Genomic DNA, 19,410 nt, shown 5'->3' with positions numbered 1-19,410 from the left:
GGCAGTGCTCTTCTTTGTATAGCGGTTTAGTTTCGATTCAGAAGTATAGGGATATAAATACGAGACCAAATTGGTTAAAAATGCATTTATTATGACTAAGCTACTCATTTGGAAATGCTATCATAGCTTGATAAGCATATCTATGCCCGACAAACAAAATGACACCAAAAAGGTTGTGCCACCTCAAATGGTACCAACAACCCATTTTTCGGGTCTTGGCCCATGGACTAATAGCAGAAGAGCTTTGAAATGACACTCATAAATGCACACACAGCAGCACACATACAAGTATACACACACATGTATTACTGGCTGATTCCCATCACTGCTTACAGCAGCCCGGATCTTCCAGGTCACACCAGTACGTGGAGCGGGTCTCTTTGCTCTCCACCGAAGTCGGACGTCTTACCTGTTTTTCATCACATTTTGCATGCTAACCATTAGACATTCCCATAGTTGAAATAAAAAAGTTTTTTACTCTACTTAAGATAATTTCTTGTAGATTTATACCACTCCTTCACAAGTGTGGTTTTTCTTTCATGAATATGAAAATGATACTTAAAAGGGAACGTCCCAGCTAAGCAAAAGCTCAAGCTCATTTTACAGAGCTTGGAAAATCGTAAGCACTTGCTGTCAAGAAGTAGCAAAAGGTATGTTTTATGCATACGTTTTTAAGCAAAAATGCCTGGTCTCTAAGCAATTGCTTGCGGGCAGCAAGCAAATGTGCTTGCTAGCAAAAGCTTCTGCTCGCAAGCAATTGCTTGTTTTATGATGCATACGGATTCGGCTAGCACGAGCAATTGCTAGCGTTTATGCATTCGGCCCAATGGCCAGGGTTTGAATGCTTCATTATTAAATTTATGAGAAATTCCACTATCACAACTAGTCTTTATTCAGCCTCTGGCAGTATCTGTGTAAAGTCAAACGCCTGCCGATACTGTCGTTGAGTGGCGACAGTGCTCTCCCTATACTGAAAAACGAAATTACAATGAATACCTTCTGTCGTAAACATGGTGACAGGAAGCAAAAAACAAAAACAAAACACTTGTGTATATGGAGCCTTAAATAAATCTACTGTGAAACAAATCGCCCCAATGAAAAATCCTGCTGAACTCTTTACCAAAAATGATCTAGCTCTTTTATCGAAAAAGCGACAAATTTGACAGACTATTAGTAGATAGTGGCAAGATAGTTGTATTAAAATGAAGAACTTTAGATCATTTATGCTTGTTCATATCCCAAATTTAGTGATATGTGAAGCAAAATTTGAAAATGATTGCCAGCTGGAATGAGATGTGGTGCTTGCGAGAACATGGAAGCATGCGCTTACTTTTTCCATGTGCATGCATGTTACCCTTTACCGAGCATGAATTAAGACTAGCAGTGCCCAGGTCAATCCACATGAATTATTGATTAAGCATTCATGTGCCTTGCCAGAAGGTGGTTCAGGCATGTCCATTGTTCAGGGCCATTGTCAGCACACACTCACATGTACACATCATTGGTTCCTGTGCAAAGTTCATTTTTTTACAGAGGGTTAAAATTTGACCAAAATCTGAAACCTTACTTCAAAATTAATCTTAGATTTAAAGGGACATTCCAGACGATTTTCATAATTTCACATCATGTACGTAGTACATAAATCGACAACTCCCTGTATAGATTTGTGGAATTTATTGTAGTTCTTGAGCAGAGAAACAATACTTTGAAAAACCTTAAACAAATTACACAGAACAAGGATGATGACATAGAAGGTTCACATACTAGTATTTCAGAAATGATAGCAGTGTAATTCCATAACAATACCGCTTGCTTGCGAGTTCACCTGTCTATAATCTACGCACGCCTTCTTCCTTTGTTCTGCTTCCTTGTGCCCCAACTCATGCAGATTCTTATGGTGACTCTGCCATGTCATCATCCTTGTTCATTGCAATTTGTTCTTTTTCAAAATATTATTCTTCATCCCAATTATTACAAATTCTGAAACTCTGTCCTCAGTATGACTAATTTATAGTTGTACAAATGTAAAAATCTGAGAATCACCCGGAGGTCTCCTTTAATGGAACTGATTCATGCTTCCACATCCTAATTGCGGTACCTCCAACAAAATTGTACACTATTCAGCTATTGCCCATATCAATGACAGTTTTATCGGATGAACAGTTGTTGGACTATTAATGATCAAAAGTGGGAAATGTTTTTTGAAACGCCTAGTATGTCTGCAATCAATTTTCTGAACGAAGTACAGTGTAACTTAAGAAGCGTTTGAGGTACCAAAAATGAAACTTTGCATATATATGCATGTACATGTATATCAAATTCTAACATTTCAATCCCCGTGTCCTTGCAATGCCTGAAGGTATTTACATACACTTACATACAGATACATATGCATACATACATGACTGCAGAATGATTCTGTAAGGAAAGATTGTGTTCGAGGGGTGAAAGGTCAAGTGAAACTGTTAACATTTTACTATTCATTTTGTTATACATCTGTATTTTGAAAGGGGCTCAAATTATCGATATGAAAATCGGTGCATTTGTATTAAAGACAGACAGTGACTACAGTGTATTTGGAGAGAATTGTTGGCTATGTGGTCAATGTCAAATGGTTAAAGGTCTGTCCAATCATGTAAAACCACCTTCTTACAATGTCAAGATGTAGGCCTAATGGGAGAATTGGATATGGCACAGGTATACCAGTTGCCGCAGCAACATCTAGTTCCTTTTTAGGCTATGTCAAGAAACGCAACATGTGAAAATACATGTAGATTTCAGTGGGTCAATGGGCGACTTATGGGGCCATGACGTTATCTTGCATCGTTTTCATAGTAGCATGTGGTTTATAACCATCTCACTATTTTTTGAAAAGTCTTAAGTTCTATAACTCTAATTTACATCTTATCTTGATGTAATCTCTACCAAACTGTTTAATTTGACTCTAATTAAGAGAGCAGACTGGAACATGGAGCTAAACTACACATAAGTATATCTTGCTATGTACATATCTTTCATTATACACATGTAAGAAAATGACAAGGACACAAATAGCTTGGATCAAAAAACACTCAAAATCAGTTTTAATAATATAGTATACTTCAGTACCAATCAAAGTGAGGTTCAGATAAGGAAACGTCCTGACACTGTTCTGACAGTGGTCCAACAAATTTACCTGAAATGATTGCTTGCAGCAAACTGCTCACACACAAACCACATCTGCAACTGTCAATGAAAATTCCACTGTGATTGCCCAGTCAAATCAAAATGTGGAAAATAAAAATACAAACAATATGAGCAAAATTTAATGACAACTACATGTACACACTACAAACAGGTCATAGTGAAGAATGCTTCTGACAGACACATGCTTGGAAAACGTTTAATTTAAAGATAGAGCTTCTGGGGCACTTTTCTTGGGGGTCCAGAACAATGAGGGTGCTGTCACCTCAAGATATGTGTGTGTGCAATACATTGTACATGTATATAATATCTTTACAGCATACACAGAGAAATACAGTACAATGCATATATTATGTACATTATATGTGTAGATGGAACTGTGGATAATCCTGTCACACATATTATTACATCATTATGAGCAGGACTATGATTTGCTTTATTTTTCTCTTCTTTCCTTTTGTTTTTAAGACTTGAAGGGGTCCTGTTCTGTCCAGCACTGAATTTTTCTGCTCTTCATTTCTTATAGAGGATCAAACATTCAAGTTGGTTACAAAAGTGTTTTTTTATGATTTTGATAGTTTTCAGAATTCATGAAATAAATGAAGCCATCTTGGTTCTGCACATGTGTCACAACATCTAAATATACAGTGTACATGTATTGTAAATGTGAAAACCAATACATTCACAAACTGCATTCTTCACTGCATTTCACACAAGGCCTCAATTATATCCCATTAGTGAAAAGTCAGCACTAAATGCATCCAAATAGACATATCACTGTGGGAAAAAAAAGAAAAGATAATGTAACTCTTTGGAAAGACTGATATGCTCATATACCAAATATAAATCACATGAACAATAGTAAAATAAGTCTAAAATCAGTTCATATATTGCCAATAAAGTGATTCTTGTGTGTAGGTCACTTGCATTACTTGCTAGTGACAAAATCTGCAAAATGTTTAATTGTGTAGAATAATCCATGAATATACATATTGTACCTTACATTACATCATGACATTGCAATGATGTTTGAATAACAACAAATATTTTGAAAAGGAAATCATTCAAGCACATGCCAGTATAGATTTATTAACACAAATATTTTTCTCAGCACTGGTGTTCCATAAACAAAAATACAGTAGACTCCCCTTATAACGAAGTCCTCAGGACCGGCAGTTTTCTCTTGTTATATCGAAATTTCGTTATAACCGAACAAATCATAAAAGTACATAGAGTGGATAGTGCTGCGGCCTGAATTTTTACTTCGTTGTGTATAAGTGGAATTTCATTATAACCGTGTTCGTTATAACGGGAGTGCACTGTAACGCATGAGCTCACCATCATAATGTTAATTTTTCTATCACTGGTTCCTGACATTGCATAATATTAAATAACAGGTATTCAAACTCGTGTAACAGAAGGCACATCAAGCCTCATTACCCAACGAATTGGTTTTAAACAAGGGGGGAGGGGCTCAATGGTCTGTGACAAGGACTAGTATGTAAACAATGTACTTTCGATATAAAGTAACGTGAATGCAGATAAATAACTACTTGATTTTTCAGTTCTGGATCAGCTCAAGCCTTGCCATTCAGAATTAAGGGTCTTTTGCGACATCGTCTGCATTGTGGCTACCAAATATGAACATTGTTCAATAATATGGCCACGACGGCTCTTACCGACTTGTGAAGTGGGATTTCAAACTGTCCATATTCTGCCACAGTCAACCCTGAGTATTTACTACATGGCTACAGATCTCACAATCAATACACTTTGCATTCTACCACAAGAACTTCTTGTCAAAGTGTGATCACTCATACAGTACAAAAAGATGAAACAGTCACGTGTTTGAACTCTGTATTGGCTTAGTATTCACAAATTCATGCAGATTGTTCACAATGTGTGAAAATCTCCTCCAAGAGGAGACCCCTACTATGGAACAGAATACAGACCTTCACACATGCTTTTTTTTTCTTCTCTCCATCATGCTGTATTTGAAATAGATGAAGGAATGATTGCAATTATCTTGAATGCACATCAAATGAATGACATATATAGGTGAACACCAAACTTGTGTACTAAAAAGAGAGAAAAAAAGAAGAAAAAAAATACCAAAAACTGAAAAATCTAACAAGTCTCCTAGTGCAGCATTGCTCCTCTCTGCCAAGTTAGCAGCATACAAATGACACAGCATCACAAAATAAGTTGGGGCAAGAAGACAAAACGTATGGATTCAATGTTGAATTTTTCTTAGAGAATTAAGGATTTCAGCTGCATTTCTCTGTCCCTGTATTGGATAAACACATGGTCATTTATAGCGTTATAGAATTGATATGGTGGTACAATCACATTTTGAGCACTACCATTTTCTCCATTTTTACATGTGCACAGTCCAGCCAGTACTGTACATGTTTGTGTTTGCTGGTGCAATAAATTGTTTGTCTCCATTCTGTGTACAATGGGGAGCTATCAATTTGCATGACTTTCATGTACACAATCTTGGATGCAAAATCTACGTAGTTTTATGTGATCTACACATCCAGACAGAAGTCCCCATCCTAAAGAATTACCATATTGATGTGCTGCTGCCTGACATGACTACTGCAGGTCTGATCACATGATTAATGTGATCACAAGTCACAAAGTATGCATGATATGTTGTAGAATCTGGAGAAGAACATTGACAAACCATCAGAGACTTTGCAAAATCATTGCCTTTGCATTCAGGTGTTGATGTCACAACTCATTTGCTGAATGATACCAAATGGTATTATGAGAATAAAGGTTTTAGTTTGGGTGACTTTACTATAAATACACGCGTATGAATCTAATTCTGAATTTAGCTATGAATCCTGTGCAGAAATGGGTGAGACTTTATTCCCATCACCACTTTGTCAAAAGTCCAGTTAATACCGTACAGTTGTAGTACATCAGGCAAAGTTAAGATGTATAGTACAAGTATACTACTGCAGTTCACAAATATTGACTGTTTCAAAGTGGGATGGTTGAGATTATTTGCCCAGAGGAGATTTCTCAACAGTGCTATGCCCGCAGACGAAGTCAAGGGGCATGGCACTGGTGAGAAATTACCATGGGCAAATAGTTTTATCATGACTAGAAAGGAAGCAGTCGATATTTGTTTTATATCCCTCACAAGCTTTTCACTATTCAAAGAAACGTAAGAAGAGGGATGACAAGGGTCTCTCTTGGATCTACAAAAGGTGTTGGACTAACATGTAGACATCTAACATACAGATGTGTAGGTCTACCATGATCCTTAGTGGAAGACATGGACACAAGGTGGGTCATGAAAATTGAAAGTACACTTAAAACCATGTAAGCAGAGGGGACACACTTCAATACAAATGCATAATCCTTTCAGTGCAAATAAGAAAAGATTTGTTATACATTACATGTTCTTGAAATATCTGTTGCCTACAACTAATTGGTGCAGCAATCACACTTAAAAATGTATGACTCTTTCATTTGTGGCCCGAAGAATAATACTGAATGTGTGCAAGACTTGTTTCTTACATCTTAATCTAGCCAAATACTCTTCTTAAGAATGTATACTCGAACAGAGAAATGCATGTATAACCATGAAATATGCTTCCCTAAATGAAAAGATAAAATATGTCAAAACACACTGATTTCACAAACATTTAAATTCATAGAAATGTCTCTCATGAAGAAAAGAAATAACACTGATATAATCTTTTTTGAAATATAATTCTTACACAATGAAATGAATATAAAGATATTTTTGAAAGCCATTCTGCACTTTATGAATTTTAGGCTGCAGCTGATTCTCTTTCACCGTGATTTTGCTTCCAAGGTAGCTCTGAAAGAAGAAAAAGACACAATGGCAAACAATGAGGATATTAGCATTGCACACTTCATCGAGCATTGCAGGAATGACCCATAAACACAATACAGTATTCTGCTTTATTGATATGAATATAAATAGGCACGTAATCCTGAAGTCCACTACAACAGAAAAAAGCTATTTCAGGTAAACATAGAATTATTAATAGCAGCAATAACCCCACTGGCTTATCAATGGATGTGCTAATTTTCGACAATTACAGATTAAATACAATATCCATTTCTCCATTTGTACTCTCAAAACATGGGAAGAGGTGCCAAAACACACATGACCAAGAGAGAGAGAGAGACACACACAGAGACACACACACACAATGATTTCCTATGGTGATGAATGAACAAAACATTAGACATAAACATGTACCACTCGGAATATGCAGACCCTTTGACTGAAGTTTGATAATTATTTTTAAGCTAGAATAGCACTCAGAGAGTGCAGACCTCACCAAGCAGCTCATTTCCACGCATACACACATGCTGAAAATCCCCCAATTTCCCTGTGATACAGAAGCCCTGTGTCTACCTCATTGGATTCAGCTTCCTACTGCTCTGCGCCTTGAGCAGAGTACGTGCTTTAGTGTGCATATGCAAACCTCAAATATGCGCAGCTTGAATTCCCAAGTTCATTGAGCCTATTTGCCAAAAGAATAAAATCCTTCAAACTTCATAAAAATTCCCGGATCACTGCCAAAATTTGATCATCTGTTCCTTGCGCCTTTAGCAACTTTTCCAGTAAGTTTCATTCAGATCTGTTCTAAACTTTTTTGAGATATTCTGCAAACAGACAGGCAAACAAACAAATCAATGCCAGCAGAGGTAAATATAATATTTGTATATATACATGTGACAGAATACCAATAAAATTCTCTCAAAATTTGCAAATATAAATGTCAAAGTACAAGAAACCAAATCTAATCTGATGAGGGTTTTTTTTTTTCACTTCATTTTGCATAAATGCTACAAACAAGAGGCAAGTACCAGTACATTACCTCATGTCAAGTGACAGTTGGGCGACCTTTAACTTTACTTCCAGGAGCACTTACTAACTATTACAAGAAAAGTAATTTTGAGTTTCTCTAGTCACATGAAGCAATCATTTAGTGAAAACTGTATGCACTGGGAAAGATTAATTTGAATAAGATGTTGGCCAATCATCTAAAATTTCATTATTCCAATATCACAAGCTGTGCCAGCTTGTTATAACTAACTGACTACCACACTTGTTTCAAACTGTATATTTGCTTCATGCAGATATTTGTGGCAAAGAAAGAGATGTATTTCGAGAAATAATTTAAATTCCTCTGCCTTGGACATTTGATTACAGATCTATGACCTACAAGTAGCTTGCTTTTGTGAGTTGGGAAATTAGGCAGCAAGGAAGGTGCATAATATACTGTGTTATAATGCATTATATATCAGATGAATTTACTGTTGCTGACATCACAAAAGGAGAGTTGGTTGTTTTTAGAGACAGCGCTACATGGGTGTAGAAAAAAATTAAAAAGGATTCCAGAATTTGTAATTCTCAGACCTATTCATATATAGAAAGAAGTCCCTCATGGCATTACTGTAGAAGTGAAACTTTTTACGGTGTGGACATTTTCATGCGTTCCCCGCAATCAGAAGGTAGTGCAAAAATTTCTGCATGCCATGTTACAGTAATTAATGTCCTGACTTGGTGGAATTAAAACCATGTGAAATTCATCTTACTTGGCCGAGTGCGAAAAATTACTCACAGGAAAATATCCTTTTTTATAGTATTCCATTTCCACAAACTGTAAAGAATTTCATGTGAGTAACAAAGTTAAATGACTAATGCCACCTATTTTGAGATATCCTTGGGAATGGCCATTAGTTTATTGAAACTAAAAGGGTGACCATTAGTTGTAAAACATTTATTTACCTTTTATGGTTTAAAATACATAAATGAAATATCGATAGCAAATCTATGATTTCTCGGAAGAAAGAGAAATAATAAAAACTAGTTTAATTTACAAAATTTATAATCTCCCAAAATCCCATGCACAACTCTTGCCTGATTGCTAAAATAGTATGTGCACTGAGTGAATTAAGCAACATTAGAAGAGCACATCAGTGAAAGTTTGACAAAAATCAGATAATCAGTTTAAAGGGATAGTTAAGTATTGGTGGAGATGAAAATTTGGCTTTTAACATTTTTCGAGATACCAGGAAATCACTTATGTATGAAATAGTACAGAAGATACCATTCTAGGAGGAATTCAAAGTTTATTTGATGAAAATCGGTTTTGGTATGGCTGAGGCACCCAAAAACAAAGTAAAACAAAATGATCATAATAAAAGCTGGGTCTCAACTTTTATTAAGGATCGCTCTTTTTCGGATATCTCAGCCATTTCAAAACCAATTTTCATCACATAACTGCTGAATTCCTCTTAAAATTACATTCTCTTTCATATTTCATAAAAAGTTTTTCATTATCTCACAAAAAAATGTTAGAAATCTGAAGTTAGGTCTCAACCGAAACTGTACAATCCCTTTGTGCTGTCATCGCTGAATAAGAAGACTACTGCAGTTTGTGGCATCATGTATAGCTAAAGATAAAAAAACAAAGAAAATTTACACATTCTTTTGACTTGTTACTGACACATGGGATGGGTAATATTATTACGTTCTGAAAGAGGTACCACAAGTACTCCTTGTAAAGTGTAAAATCTGGGGTTTTCTTTATATTTTTTTTCATATTGTCCTAATGTAACGTCACAAAATGCTGTAATCTTCTCATCCGCAATGGCGCCATTTAAACTTAATTTCTGAACGTATTGTCTGACTTTCCTCAAACTTTCACTTATGTGTTCTACTAATGTTGCTGCATTTACTCAAACCACATACCATTATTCTTGTGGTCGGCTACACGTCACTTCCGGTTGACTGGAGTGAAAACAAACGGCTTGCAAGCGCTAGCCTGCATAATGCGCATACTGCATGCTGTGCATGTGTGACGCGTATAATTTATGTGCAACTCTACGCAGACGACATGCACATGGCCATGGGGACTGTTTTTCATTATTCATTTTGTCATTCGTGCCATTCATGAGATACATGCATCGTCTTGCCAGCAATATTCTAAAAATCTGGATCCTGTCGATCGGTCCCGGTATTTTGCCAAGTTGAAGGCAGCCGGACTGGACCTGTGCCCGTATGAAATGCTGCAGGACTCTGGATCAACGACCCGACAAAATGGCCAGATGTGCAGTAGAACCTCTGAGTAGGCCCTACCCCGATATCTACGCTTACTTAGTACCTCATAGAAACTCCAAGTAGGTCTATAGGCCTAAAGTTAGTACTGTAGTACTTAGGGTAGGGGCCTAATTTAGGGTAGGCCTAGGGCCTAATCCTGCCGCCCGCACAGCTACAGTAGTACAGCTTGCGCTAGCGCTATGCTCGCGGGGCGCCCCGGCAGAAGACACGTACAGTGTACAGCGTTACCACTCCAGGCTTACGCGACTGATAAGACTGGTTTGTTTTCACTCCAACCGCTATCCATGACCCGTGACACGCAAAATACCGGATGTCCGACCATGAGAATATACACTGTATTTGGGTTTCATTATCCTTTGATGGTTCTAGATTATTGGACCGGATGTACTGACATTGTAAAGCATGGGCTGCACTGTACTTAATTGTAGGTATAGACCATCTTATCAAACAAACATACATGGAGGTTGTGACTGGGTACATGCAGAGGCCAGCAATATATCACTCTACATTACATTGATTACACTGTATGATGTATCAATACAAAGCATCAACATAGCAAACACAAAATGTTAAATGAACTTACTATTAAGCTGACTTTTCCTTTCGAAGCAGTGGTTTGATGAGAAAAGGAAAGAGCAGTGCCCATCCTATCAACCACACATGTCCAACATAGTACATGGATGCATACACCTGTTGCAGTGAAATAAAAAGGAAATTACACGTAACTAAATTACCCCAATTGGATTTTGTTTTACACATTTACATATTTGTGTGTATCACTTCCTGTCTTTAATCAATTTATGTGTTTGTAAGCATTTATCAATGTATCATTTTACACCTTTGTACTTTCTTTTATTAACTGCAATTTCATGTCCAATTCAATTGTTTGATTGTGGGACATGAATATCTCATTGAATATCATTTATCTATTCATCTAAGCAGGGTTTTGTGTGACTCTGTGCACTGCACACACTTGATCAGTGTAGGAAAGGACAGTTAAGGGATCACTTCATACTGCACCTGGCTGAACAAACTGAAATGTGCCAGTTGGAAGCTGACCAGCGAGTAGGCAAAGCTGGTCATGATGAAGACGCTGCAGAACACAGACATAAGGAAGGCAAGAATGGGGTTTGACCACAGTCCAGACAGACCCAGCTTTCTCCACACCATCTGCCACTGGGGGTTGAAGAACAGACAACTTTGCTCTCAATGATGCAGTCGGGGGAACTACACTGTATACACAATTTGCACACATTCAAAATATTAAAGGAAGTTGTGGCATTCATTTAAAAACAAGATAACAGATATTGATGCAGCCTCCCTGAAGTGATGCATCCACCCTGTGATGCCCCCTCACTGTATGCCATACAATCAATGATAACTATAAGTGCAGGGTCTCATAAATGATGAAATTTATCATTATTTGTGAAGAATAGTGTTTGTTCTTGCAACAACAACCCCCCCCCCCAAAAAAAAAAAAAAAATAAATAAATAAATTAAAAAAAATAAAAAAATAAGGCTATCTGTACAAATTGAAAAACATTGTATAAACCTGCCCCAAAGAAGGAATAAACAGAAGACAAAGTCGATTATGACAACTTTACAAAGATTACAACTCAATTTAAAATTCCTAAAGTAACCAATCAATAAAAAGATTTAGAAAGTGTTCAATATTTGTATGAAAATTGGTACATAATTAGTTTTCCCAGGCCATTTACCATCATTTTGACATCTGTAAATGTAAACTTTAATCCTATGATTAAGACCTGACTACACAGTTGTGAAAAGAAAGAAAGAAAGAAAAAAGCTGCTGGTCTTAAATGGAAGACATACAAAGATACATGCATGAAGAAATGACTACAGACTATTAACACAATGTTCAGACAAGGATTTGCAATACCTGTTCCTCAAAATTGATGCAGAACATTTCACCCATGAAGCAGTGAAAGTAGCCAGGGTAGATCCCATGCCACAAGGCTAGGAACATCAGAGTAATGACCTGGGACAGTTGACGGTTACCAAGGAAACGACATCTCTTGTAGATGCATCTAGCAACAGAGAGACATAATATGATTTAACATCTTATATGTTTGTGGCACTGTATTCATGTCAACAAGATATACCTGTGAATGTGTGTTTGAATGTATTAACCCCCACCCCCAATCCATATTTTCTGTGGTCATTTCTAAACAGAGAAAAATCATGCCGAATTGGCCTGACTGACTTTTGAGCCAAAAGTCTTCCGCATCTCCTGATGCAAAATGCTAAAAACTTGGACTAATGTTTATCCTGCCACAGGACATTTTAATGTCATGCGTCCCAAACATGAAATTTCTCATATCATATGTATAGCACAATAACCATGCATTAGCATGGGAGGACAGGACTTGCATCTTAATCAATCTCTTTCTTTCATCTCTTTCATACAATCATGCGTTCGCTATGCTTGAATATTTGTGTAAGTTCTCAAGGTCAAGGTCATAGTTTGTTGGACGCCCAAGTGTTGTTTTTTTTTTAACAAATACATAAGAAATAGCCAAGACAATGGAATGCAATATGAGTATAGCTGATTTTCATGGGACCCTTTGAATCTACGTGCGCTGGCCCTTGCCTGCTTTCCCACTCAAGAGGCAACTTTGAACAGAGCAGGCAATCATTCTGTGAGTGCTAATCAACAGGGGCCTGCAAACAGACTGAAGAAAATTTGACTTACATACAGGACTGATGGCATGTGGAGACATAGGTGTTTCATTGAATTGGTCAAAAGGTTAACAAAATGAACATGACCCTTGACACAGGTATATATACTTTAAACATTACAGTCTGAAAGGATTAATTAACTGCTACTTCTTTGCAAATGACATGGTCACATCATGTGGCATATACAGGTACATTTTATTTAAAAAACTTATTGAGTCTGACAACATCAAACACAACAGAAACTGCCCACTAGTTTTATGTCAATTACCTTGTGAAATGACCTACCTGCCAGCCCATTTGTTGGTGTTAGTGTTGTAGGAGGCTACCAGGTCACGGAATGTAACAGAAGTCTCCAGATTGTAGATCTTCACATTGGCACTACCTTCCCATTTGGACTGACCCATTTCATCCATGCCACTGTAGGCTAGTCCACTCATAATGCATACACCCTCCTGACAAACACACAAACAAAGCACAATCCAGAGGACATCAAGGTAAACAAGACTGTCCGGCTGATATTGTATGTTCCAAACAACATCATGTTTTCAACAACATGTTTATACAGCGACCATATTGGAAAGGCATCATGTCAGTTGTATGAGATTAGTATTACTGCATGGTACTTTTCAGCTATCCAATCAACTGTTCAGATATTTTGATCCTTAAGTGTGCGGTAAAAGTAACATATGCCCAAAGCCGGTGCGATAAATTGTTGCATTACAGTATCTCAAAGAACAGGTGAAACGTGGCTGTTCAAGCAATTTCAGGTTATCTTTTGAATGTGAAATCAGAGTTAAAACAGCATGCAGGGTGCATTCTGTGACAATCTGCTACTCCTTGAGAACTCTTGGCGTAGAAGCGTACCAGAACAAAAGATTTGGAATCTCAATCTTTTTTTAAAATCTATTTGCCGAAAATATTTTCAGCACTGTCCGAAGTTAATTAGAACGGAACTGGGCCAGCATTAACTTTAAACATTAATCTGAAAATGATAACTGAATAGACAAACTCATTTCAATTCTTAAATTCTGTGCTTCCTTCACATTTTGGTCTCCACATTTCCTGCTTGACTCTGAGTGTGAAACAGAAGCTGTTACAACTTGGACAATTCTTGTTCTTTCACTGGTCCTACTGAACATCAGCACAAACTGTTTTTGCAATGCTGTCTGCTCCCTGAAGCAAAACTACTACAGTGTACATCGAGAAATCAACTGAAACAACATTAATAGAAGCAGGAGCATCAAGCAACTGGCTGCAAATATTTAGTAAGGGCTGGTTTTCATATTTCTGATAATCAAGTATCAAATCTGGAGAACTCATTATGAAGTTGCCAATAATGAAGTCTCATTCATATCAAGAAAAATTTACTTTTGTGTCGAGTCAATTGACCCACAAAGGGGCACAGGAAGCTGGGAGGTCTCTTCTTCCATAAATCTTTTCACTGTCTTGCAACAGTTATCACTTTCTCACTTAACCGCAATGAGTTTTCTCTGTTTCATATACATTTTGATAATTTTGTGATCAAAATAAACCTCATCACATGTCTATCAAGATCTGCATGTTAAAGCATTTTGTTGGTATTCTATTGCAACGTAAAGCTTGTTTCTGTACATCGTGCTTCTATTCTTTTTTTTTTCTCAGTAGAACAAAACAGCATGTGGATATCGCATTTGAAAGGTACAAAGAAAGAAAAATAAATAAATAAATAAATAGATAAATAAATAAATAAACAAATATGAAAAACAGAGAAAATGTACAAATTTGGAAATAATTTTTAAAGTTAGAAAATTTGCAGAAATGCTTTTTGTACAATGAACAATTGCTGTTTCCCTGTGATGAATAAGTACAGAGCCTCTGTGCACTCTCAGATAACAGAGACAAATTTTGATATACATGTATTTTGCGAAAGACATAGACAAAAAATAAATAAATTAAACGAGAACTTACCTGTTTGAAGTTTGATTTTTATTATTTGAGTAATAGGAGTGTGAGTTAATATGAGATCCCACTCGTACGCATGCGCAGTCAATATTCGTCGCCCAGGCAAATCTCCACCTAAGCAATCGGACTGTCTTCCGACGTCTAATACATAATGTCAACTTAGGTGAGAGAACTGAACCAAAGACCCAACTGGGTCAAGTGAGATTTGCCTGATCCATGAGGAAATGCGACCACTGTCACAATCCCACAATCTGGAAATACACTGTAAATTGACGGAGTAAGAACATTACCTTGAAGTTTGAATTGAGGGTGGGAGTGGAGGGCATATTAACTCACACTCCTATTACTCAAATAATAAAAATCAAACTTCAAACAGGTAAGTTCTCGTTTAATTTATTTATTATTTTTCGTAATCTCCGTTGTTCGTTAATATGAGATTTTGAAGCAAGTGGTCGCATTTCTGCAAAAACCAAGCAATGTATGGTGAAAGAATGACATAGTAGCTCACCAATAATACTCTTTCTCTTCAATGATTATCCAGTACCGCCATGGAGAACCTACATGTAGGTCCTGCCCTGATCGACGGCTTATCATAAAACCTGTTGAAGGTTTCCTCATTAGACCATCCGGCCTGTTTCAGAATGTCCGCTATGGGCACATCTGCTGTCTTTGCAGTAGAGACTGCTGCAGCCCTTGTAGAATGCGGTTTGAAAATTCTAGTGTCGATACCCGCCGCACTCATTGTCTCCTTTATCCACCTGGAGATGGTTTGCTTACTGGCTCGTTTGTGAGGTTTCCTATGACATATGAACAGGTGCCTTTCCGTATCCCTCATCACTTTTGTACGCTCAATGTACTTTTTCAGGTAGCGTACCACACAGAGTCTCTTCTCTGAAGGATACTCTTCAATTGTAGTCGTACTCCCTACTCTGTCGGAGGTCTTGTTCTGTTTTACCAAGTCACTGACATGAATCTCTACGCTATTATCCTTCCAAACCAGGCCATCAATATGAATGTAGAACAAAGTCTGTGCCCTTTGTGCCGAAGTGAGTGCGAGCAACATACACAGCTTATGAGTAAGTTCACACAAAGATAGCTTACTGGCTGGTGACATTTTGCGGAGATGATCTAACACGATTTTAACGTCCCAGATATGGTTGTACCGTGGCAGCGGAGTTCGTAAATGAAATACACCTTTCATGAATCTTGTCACCAAGGGATGTGTACTAATTGTACAGTTGCTGTTCTCCAACAGCACCACCGAGGCCAAAGCACTTCTGGCACAGTTAATAGCACTGTAACTCAACTTATGTACATGAAACAGATAACTCAAAAATTCTATAACACTTTCTACAGCAGTGCAGTGACTGTTCAAAGTTTCCTGTCTGCAATACTCTTGCCATTTCTTAATGTAAGTTCCATATTGTGTGCGTGTAGACAGTCTCCAAGATGCACACAACACGTCCACAGTCCTGTCCTGTAGTCCCTTTATCTCGAACTGTGAACGCCAATCCTGCAACAAAGAAGATCGAGTTTAGTGCAGAGTGGGTGGGTAGCCTTAGATACTGGTTGTGTCAGCAAGGATTTGCTTCTTTTCAAGATCAAAGGTTCTTCACTCATCATACTTGTCAAGAGAGGGAACCAGGCCTGTGTAGGCCAATTTGGTACCACAAGCAGGCCATGTGCATTGTCTTCTTGTATTTTCTGTAGGCATTTTGCTACCAAACAGAAAGGAGGGAAGGCATAAAAGAGTGCAAATTTTCCCCAGTCTAGTGTGAAAGCATCAACTGACTCTGCATTGGGATCTGGCAACCATGAAATGTACCTAGGTAGCTGAGCATTTAGTCTGGATGCAAACAAATCAATTACTGGTGTACCATACGTAGCCACAATCTTCTCAAAGCTATTCTTATCTAGCATCCACTCTGTTCTGTCATTAAAGTGTCTAGACATGAAGTCTGCCTTGTTGTTCTGGCACCCAGGTAAGTGAGCTGCTGACAGCCATATATTGCGTTCTATACACCAATGCCAGATGTCTAACACTACCTGATTGCACGTTTCTGATTTCAGCCCTCCCATGTTATTAAGGTAGGCAACAGCCGTAGTGTTATCAATCCTCAATAGGACATGTACATTTCTCTTATCTGCACAGAAGGATTTCAGAGCCAGTCCAGCTGCCAGTGTTTCTAGGTAATTAATACCCGATGTTTGAGCTGAATGTACTTCCTCTGTGGTCCACCTGCCACCTGTGTGAGAGGTTAAGTCTGTAGCACCCCATCCCTCTGCACTGGCATCTGTACGTAGCTCCAAATTGACCTTTTGTCTGACAACATGATTAAATGACTCATGAATATGTTCTTTCCACCATATCAATTCATGTCGTGCCTCCATGGAAAGAGTCATGGGCCTATCAAAATGACCACAAGCTGCCTTAAGGGCCTGTACCTTGTCTCTCTCTAGATATCTGTAATGCAGTGGGCCATACTGTACTGCAGGGAACGTGGCAACTATTTTCCCTATGACCCTAGCAACCTTTCGAATGGATGAGGCGGCAAGGGATAAGAGGGAGGTGCAAACCTCATAAATGTCATCTTGTTTTTCCCTTGGCAAAGTAATGTGCATTCACCTAGTATTCAAATGAAACCCAAGGAACTCTAGGTCTAGGCCTGGGCTAAGTACTGACTTCTCAGGATGAATTAAGAACCCCAGCTCTGTTAGAAGCTTAGTGGTAGCTGAAACAGCCCTTTGGGTAGCATCCTTAGATCTCCCAATTATCAAAGTGTCATCAAGATAACCCATAACTACATGTCCTTCTGTTCTAAGCTGGGCAAACACTGGCTTCAGCATTTTTGTAAACAGTCTGGGAGCCGAGCTGAGACCATTAGGTAAGGCCTTGTATTGGTACAGTTTACTTTGCCAATAGAAACGCAAATACTTTCTCGATGATGGATGGACGGGAACTGAATAGTATGCATCTTGTAAATCAATAGATGCAATGTAGCAATTTGGGCTGAGCAGTGACAAGGCTGTATGTATGTTGTCCATTTTGAAATGCTGATAAAGGATGCCTGTATTAAGATCAGAAAGATCAAGGATAACTCGTAAGGAACCATTCTTTTTGGGTCTCGTGAAAATATTGGAGATGAATTCTCCATTCTCATGTTCGCAAAGTTCAATCACATTTTTAGCTAAGAGGCGAGAAATCTCTTCCTCTATTTGACTGTTAAGCTCTGAACTGCGAGATAAATTATACAACTCTTTCCCTCTTACAGTAGGGAATTCATTAGGATCAAATTCGAGTTTGTATCCTTTGACAGCATTCAAAATGTATGGATCTGAAGTCAGGCTTCTCCATTTGTCATAGAAATTTTTCAGTCGTCCACCCACCATTGAACAAGCAAGATTTATGAGAGGGCATGTACTCACCTCTGCAGAGGATGAGGAGACTGTTGGTTTAACATGCTCAGTTACTTGCGGGCCCCCGCAAACCCCCGGTATCGAGGGCTCTGTCGGCCGCTGCCCTTGTTGGGTCTGGTCATCGGGGTGGCAGTGTGTGGCTTCCACGAACGCTGGCCTAAAAAAGGCCGCTGTACCGACCCAGCCTGTACGGTTGGCGTGGTCCACCCCGCTGATCTCATTCTACGGTAATTAGCTTCCGTCTGTCGGCGGTAAGGGTGATAATGAGACTGTGACTGCGAATATGGACGCTGACGGGAGTTACCTGTTGAGAAAGGTTTTGAGCCTTTCACAACACCGGCTGCTGCTCTTTGTTCTTCCTGGATGTCTTTGACTTTCTTTCCTAAGTCATCACCAAACAGCTGTTTGGTCACAGGGTTCTGAGGCTTGCACAAGTGTGCAAATTTTGCATTCAAGCCAGGTTTAATGAGGTCCTTCCTCAAGGCGTTCAGCTCAAAATTAGAGCTACACAGGAGTCCGAGAGCGTCCTGCTGTTTTTCTGACAGCTCCGAAGCAGAAAGGGTCTGCGCAAAAGCAGTGATGCCTTTTACAAGAGCGCTCTGAATACGCTGTAGCTTCAGGTCCCTAGCCCGGGTAGTAGGGTTGAGATTCTCCCAAATTGTCAAGTTGACTTTGGGCACGTCAAGTAGTGGACAGTTTTCTGGGCTAGTGTACTTCTTACCAGTCTCCTCTAGGGCAGCCTGTTCAAGAGTGTGGCTGACAAGGTAGGATACCGACCCAGCAATATCCTCATCTAAGGGTTTCCCCACGCTGAGAGGCACTGCGAATTTTGCTGCGATAGCTGGGATGGCTACATTCTTGCCAGAGGCAGGAGTAGCATTACTATCTTCAGTGCTTGTTTCAGCACTGAAATCAGAAGTCTATGAGTCAGACGCCGGTGTAAGTTTACAGCCAAAAGGCCCATCATCTTGATCGCAGTCATACTCATAGTCAGATAAAAGGAGATTATCATCCTCATCTCCGAGACTTCTCGTGTCATGACTACT

The 19,410-nt window shown here is 38.5% G+C and overlaps 1 protein-coding gene across 1 annotated transcript in view; it reads right to left on the bottom strand.

Moving 5' to 3' along the window:
• Positions 1-10,891: 10,891 nt before the first annotated feature.
• Positions 10,892-19,410, bottom strand: part of LOC139713459 (lysophospholipid acyltransferase 5-like) — a 28,353-nt gene continuing 19,834 nt past the window's right edge. The window contains exons 8-11 of the mRNA XM_071625186.1: positions 13,292-13,458; positions 12,207-12,354; positions 11,327-11,482; positions 10,892-10,996 (exon numbers count right to left, since the gene is read on the bottom strand). Coding sequence (XP_071481287.1) covers positions 10,892-10,996; positions 11,327-11,482; positions 12,207-12,354; positions 13,292-13,458 — 576 coding nt within the window. The remainder of the gene's footprint in view (positions 10,997-11,326; positions 11,483-12,206; positions 12,355-13,291; positions 13,459-19,410) is intronic.

The sequence above is a fragment of the Diadema antillarum genome, unplaced genomic scaffold, assembly GCF_040938485.1.
Source record: "Diadema antillarum isolate AM-2024a unplaced genomic scaffold, OU_Dant_1.0 seq00001975_RagTag, whole genome shotgun sequence".
NCBI lineage: Eukaryota > Metazoa > Echinodermata > Echinoidea > Diadematoida > Diadematidae > Diadema > Diadema antillarum.
Note: the sequence above shows the minus strand (reverse complement) of the source record. Positions and strands in the feature narration are given on the sequence as shown.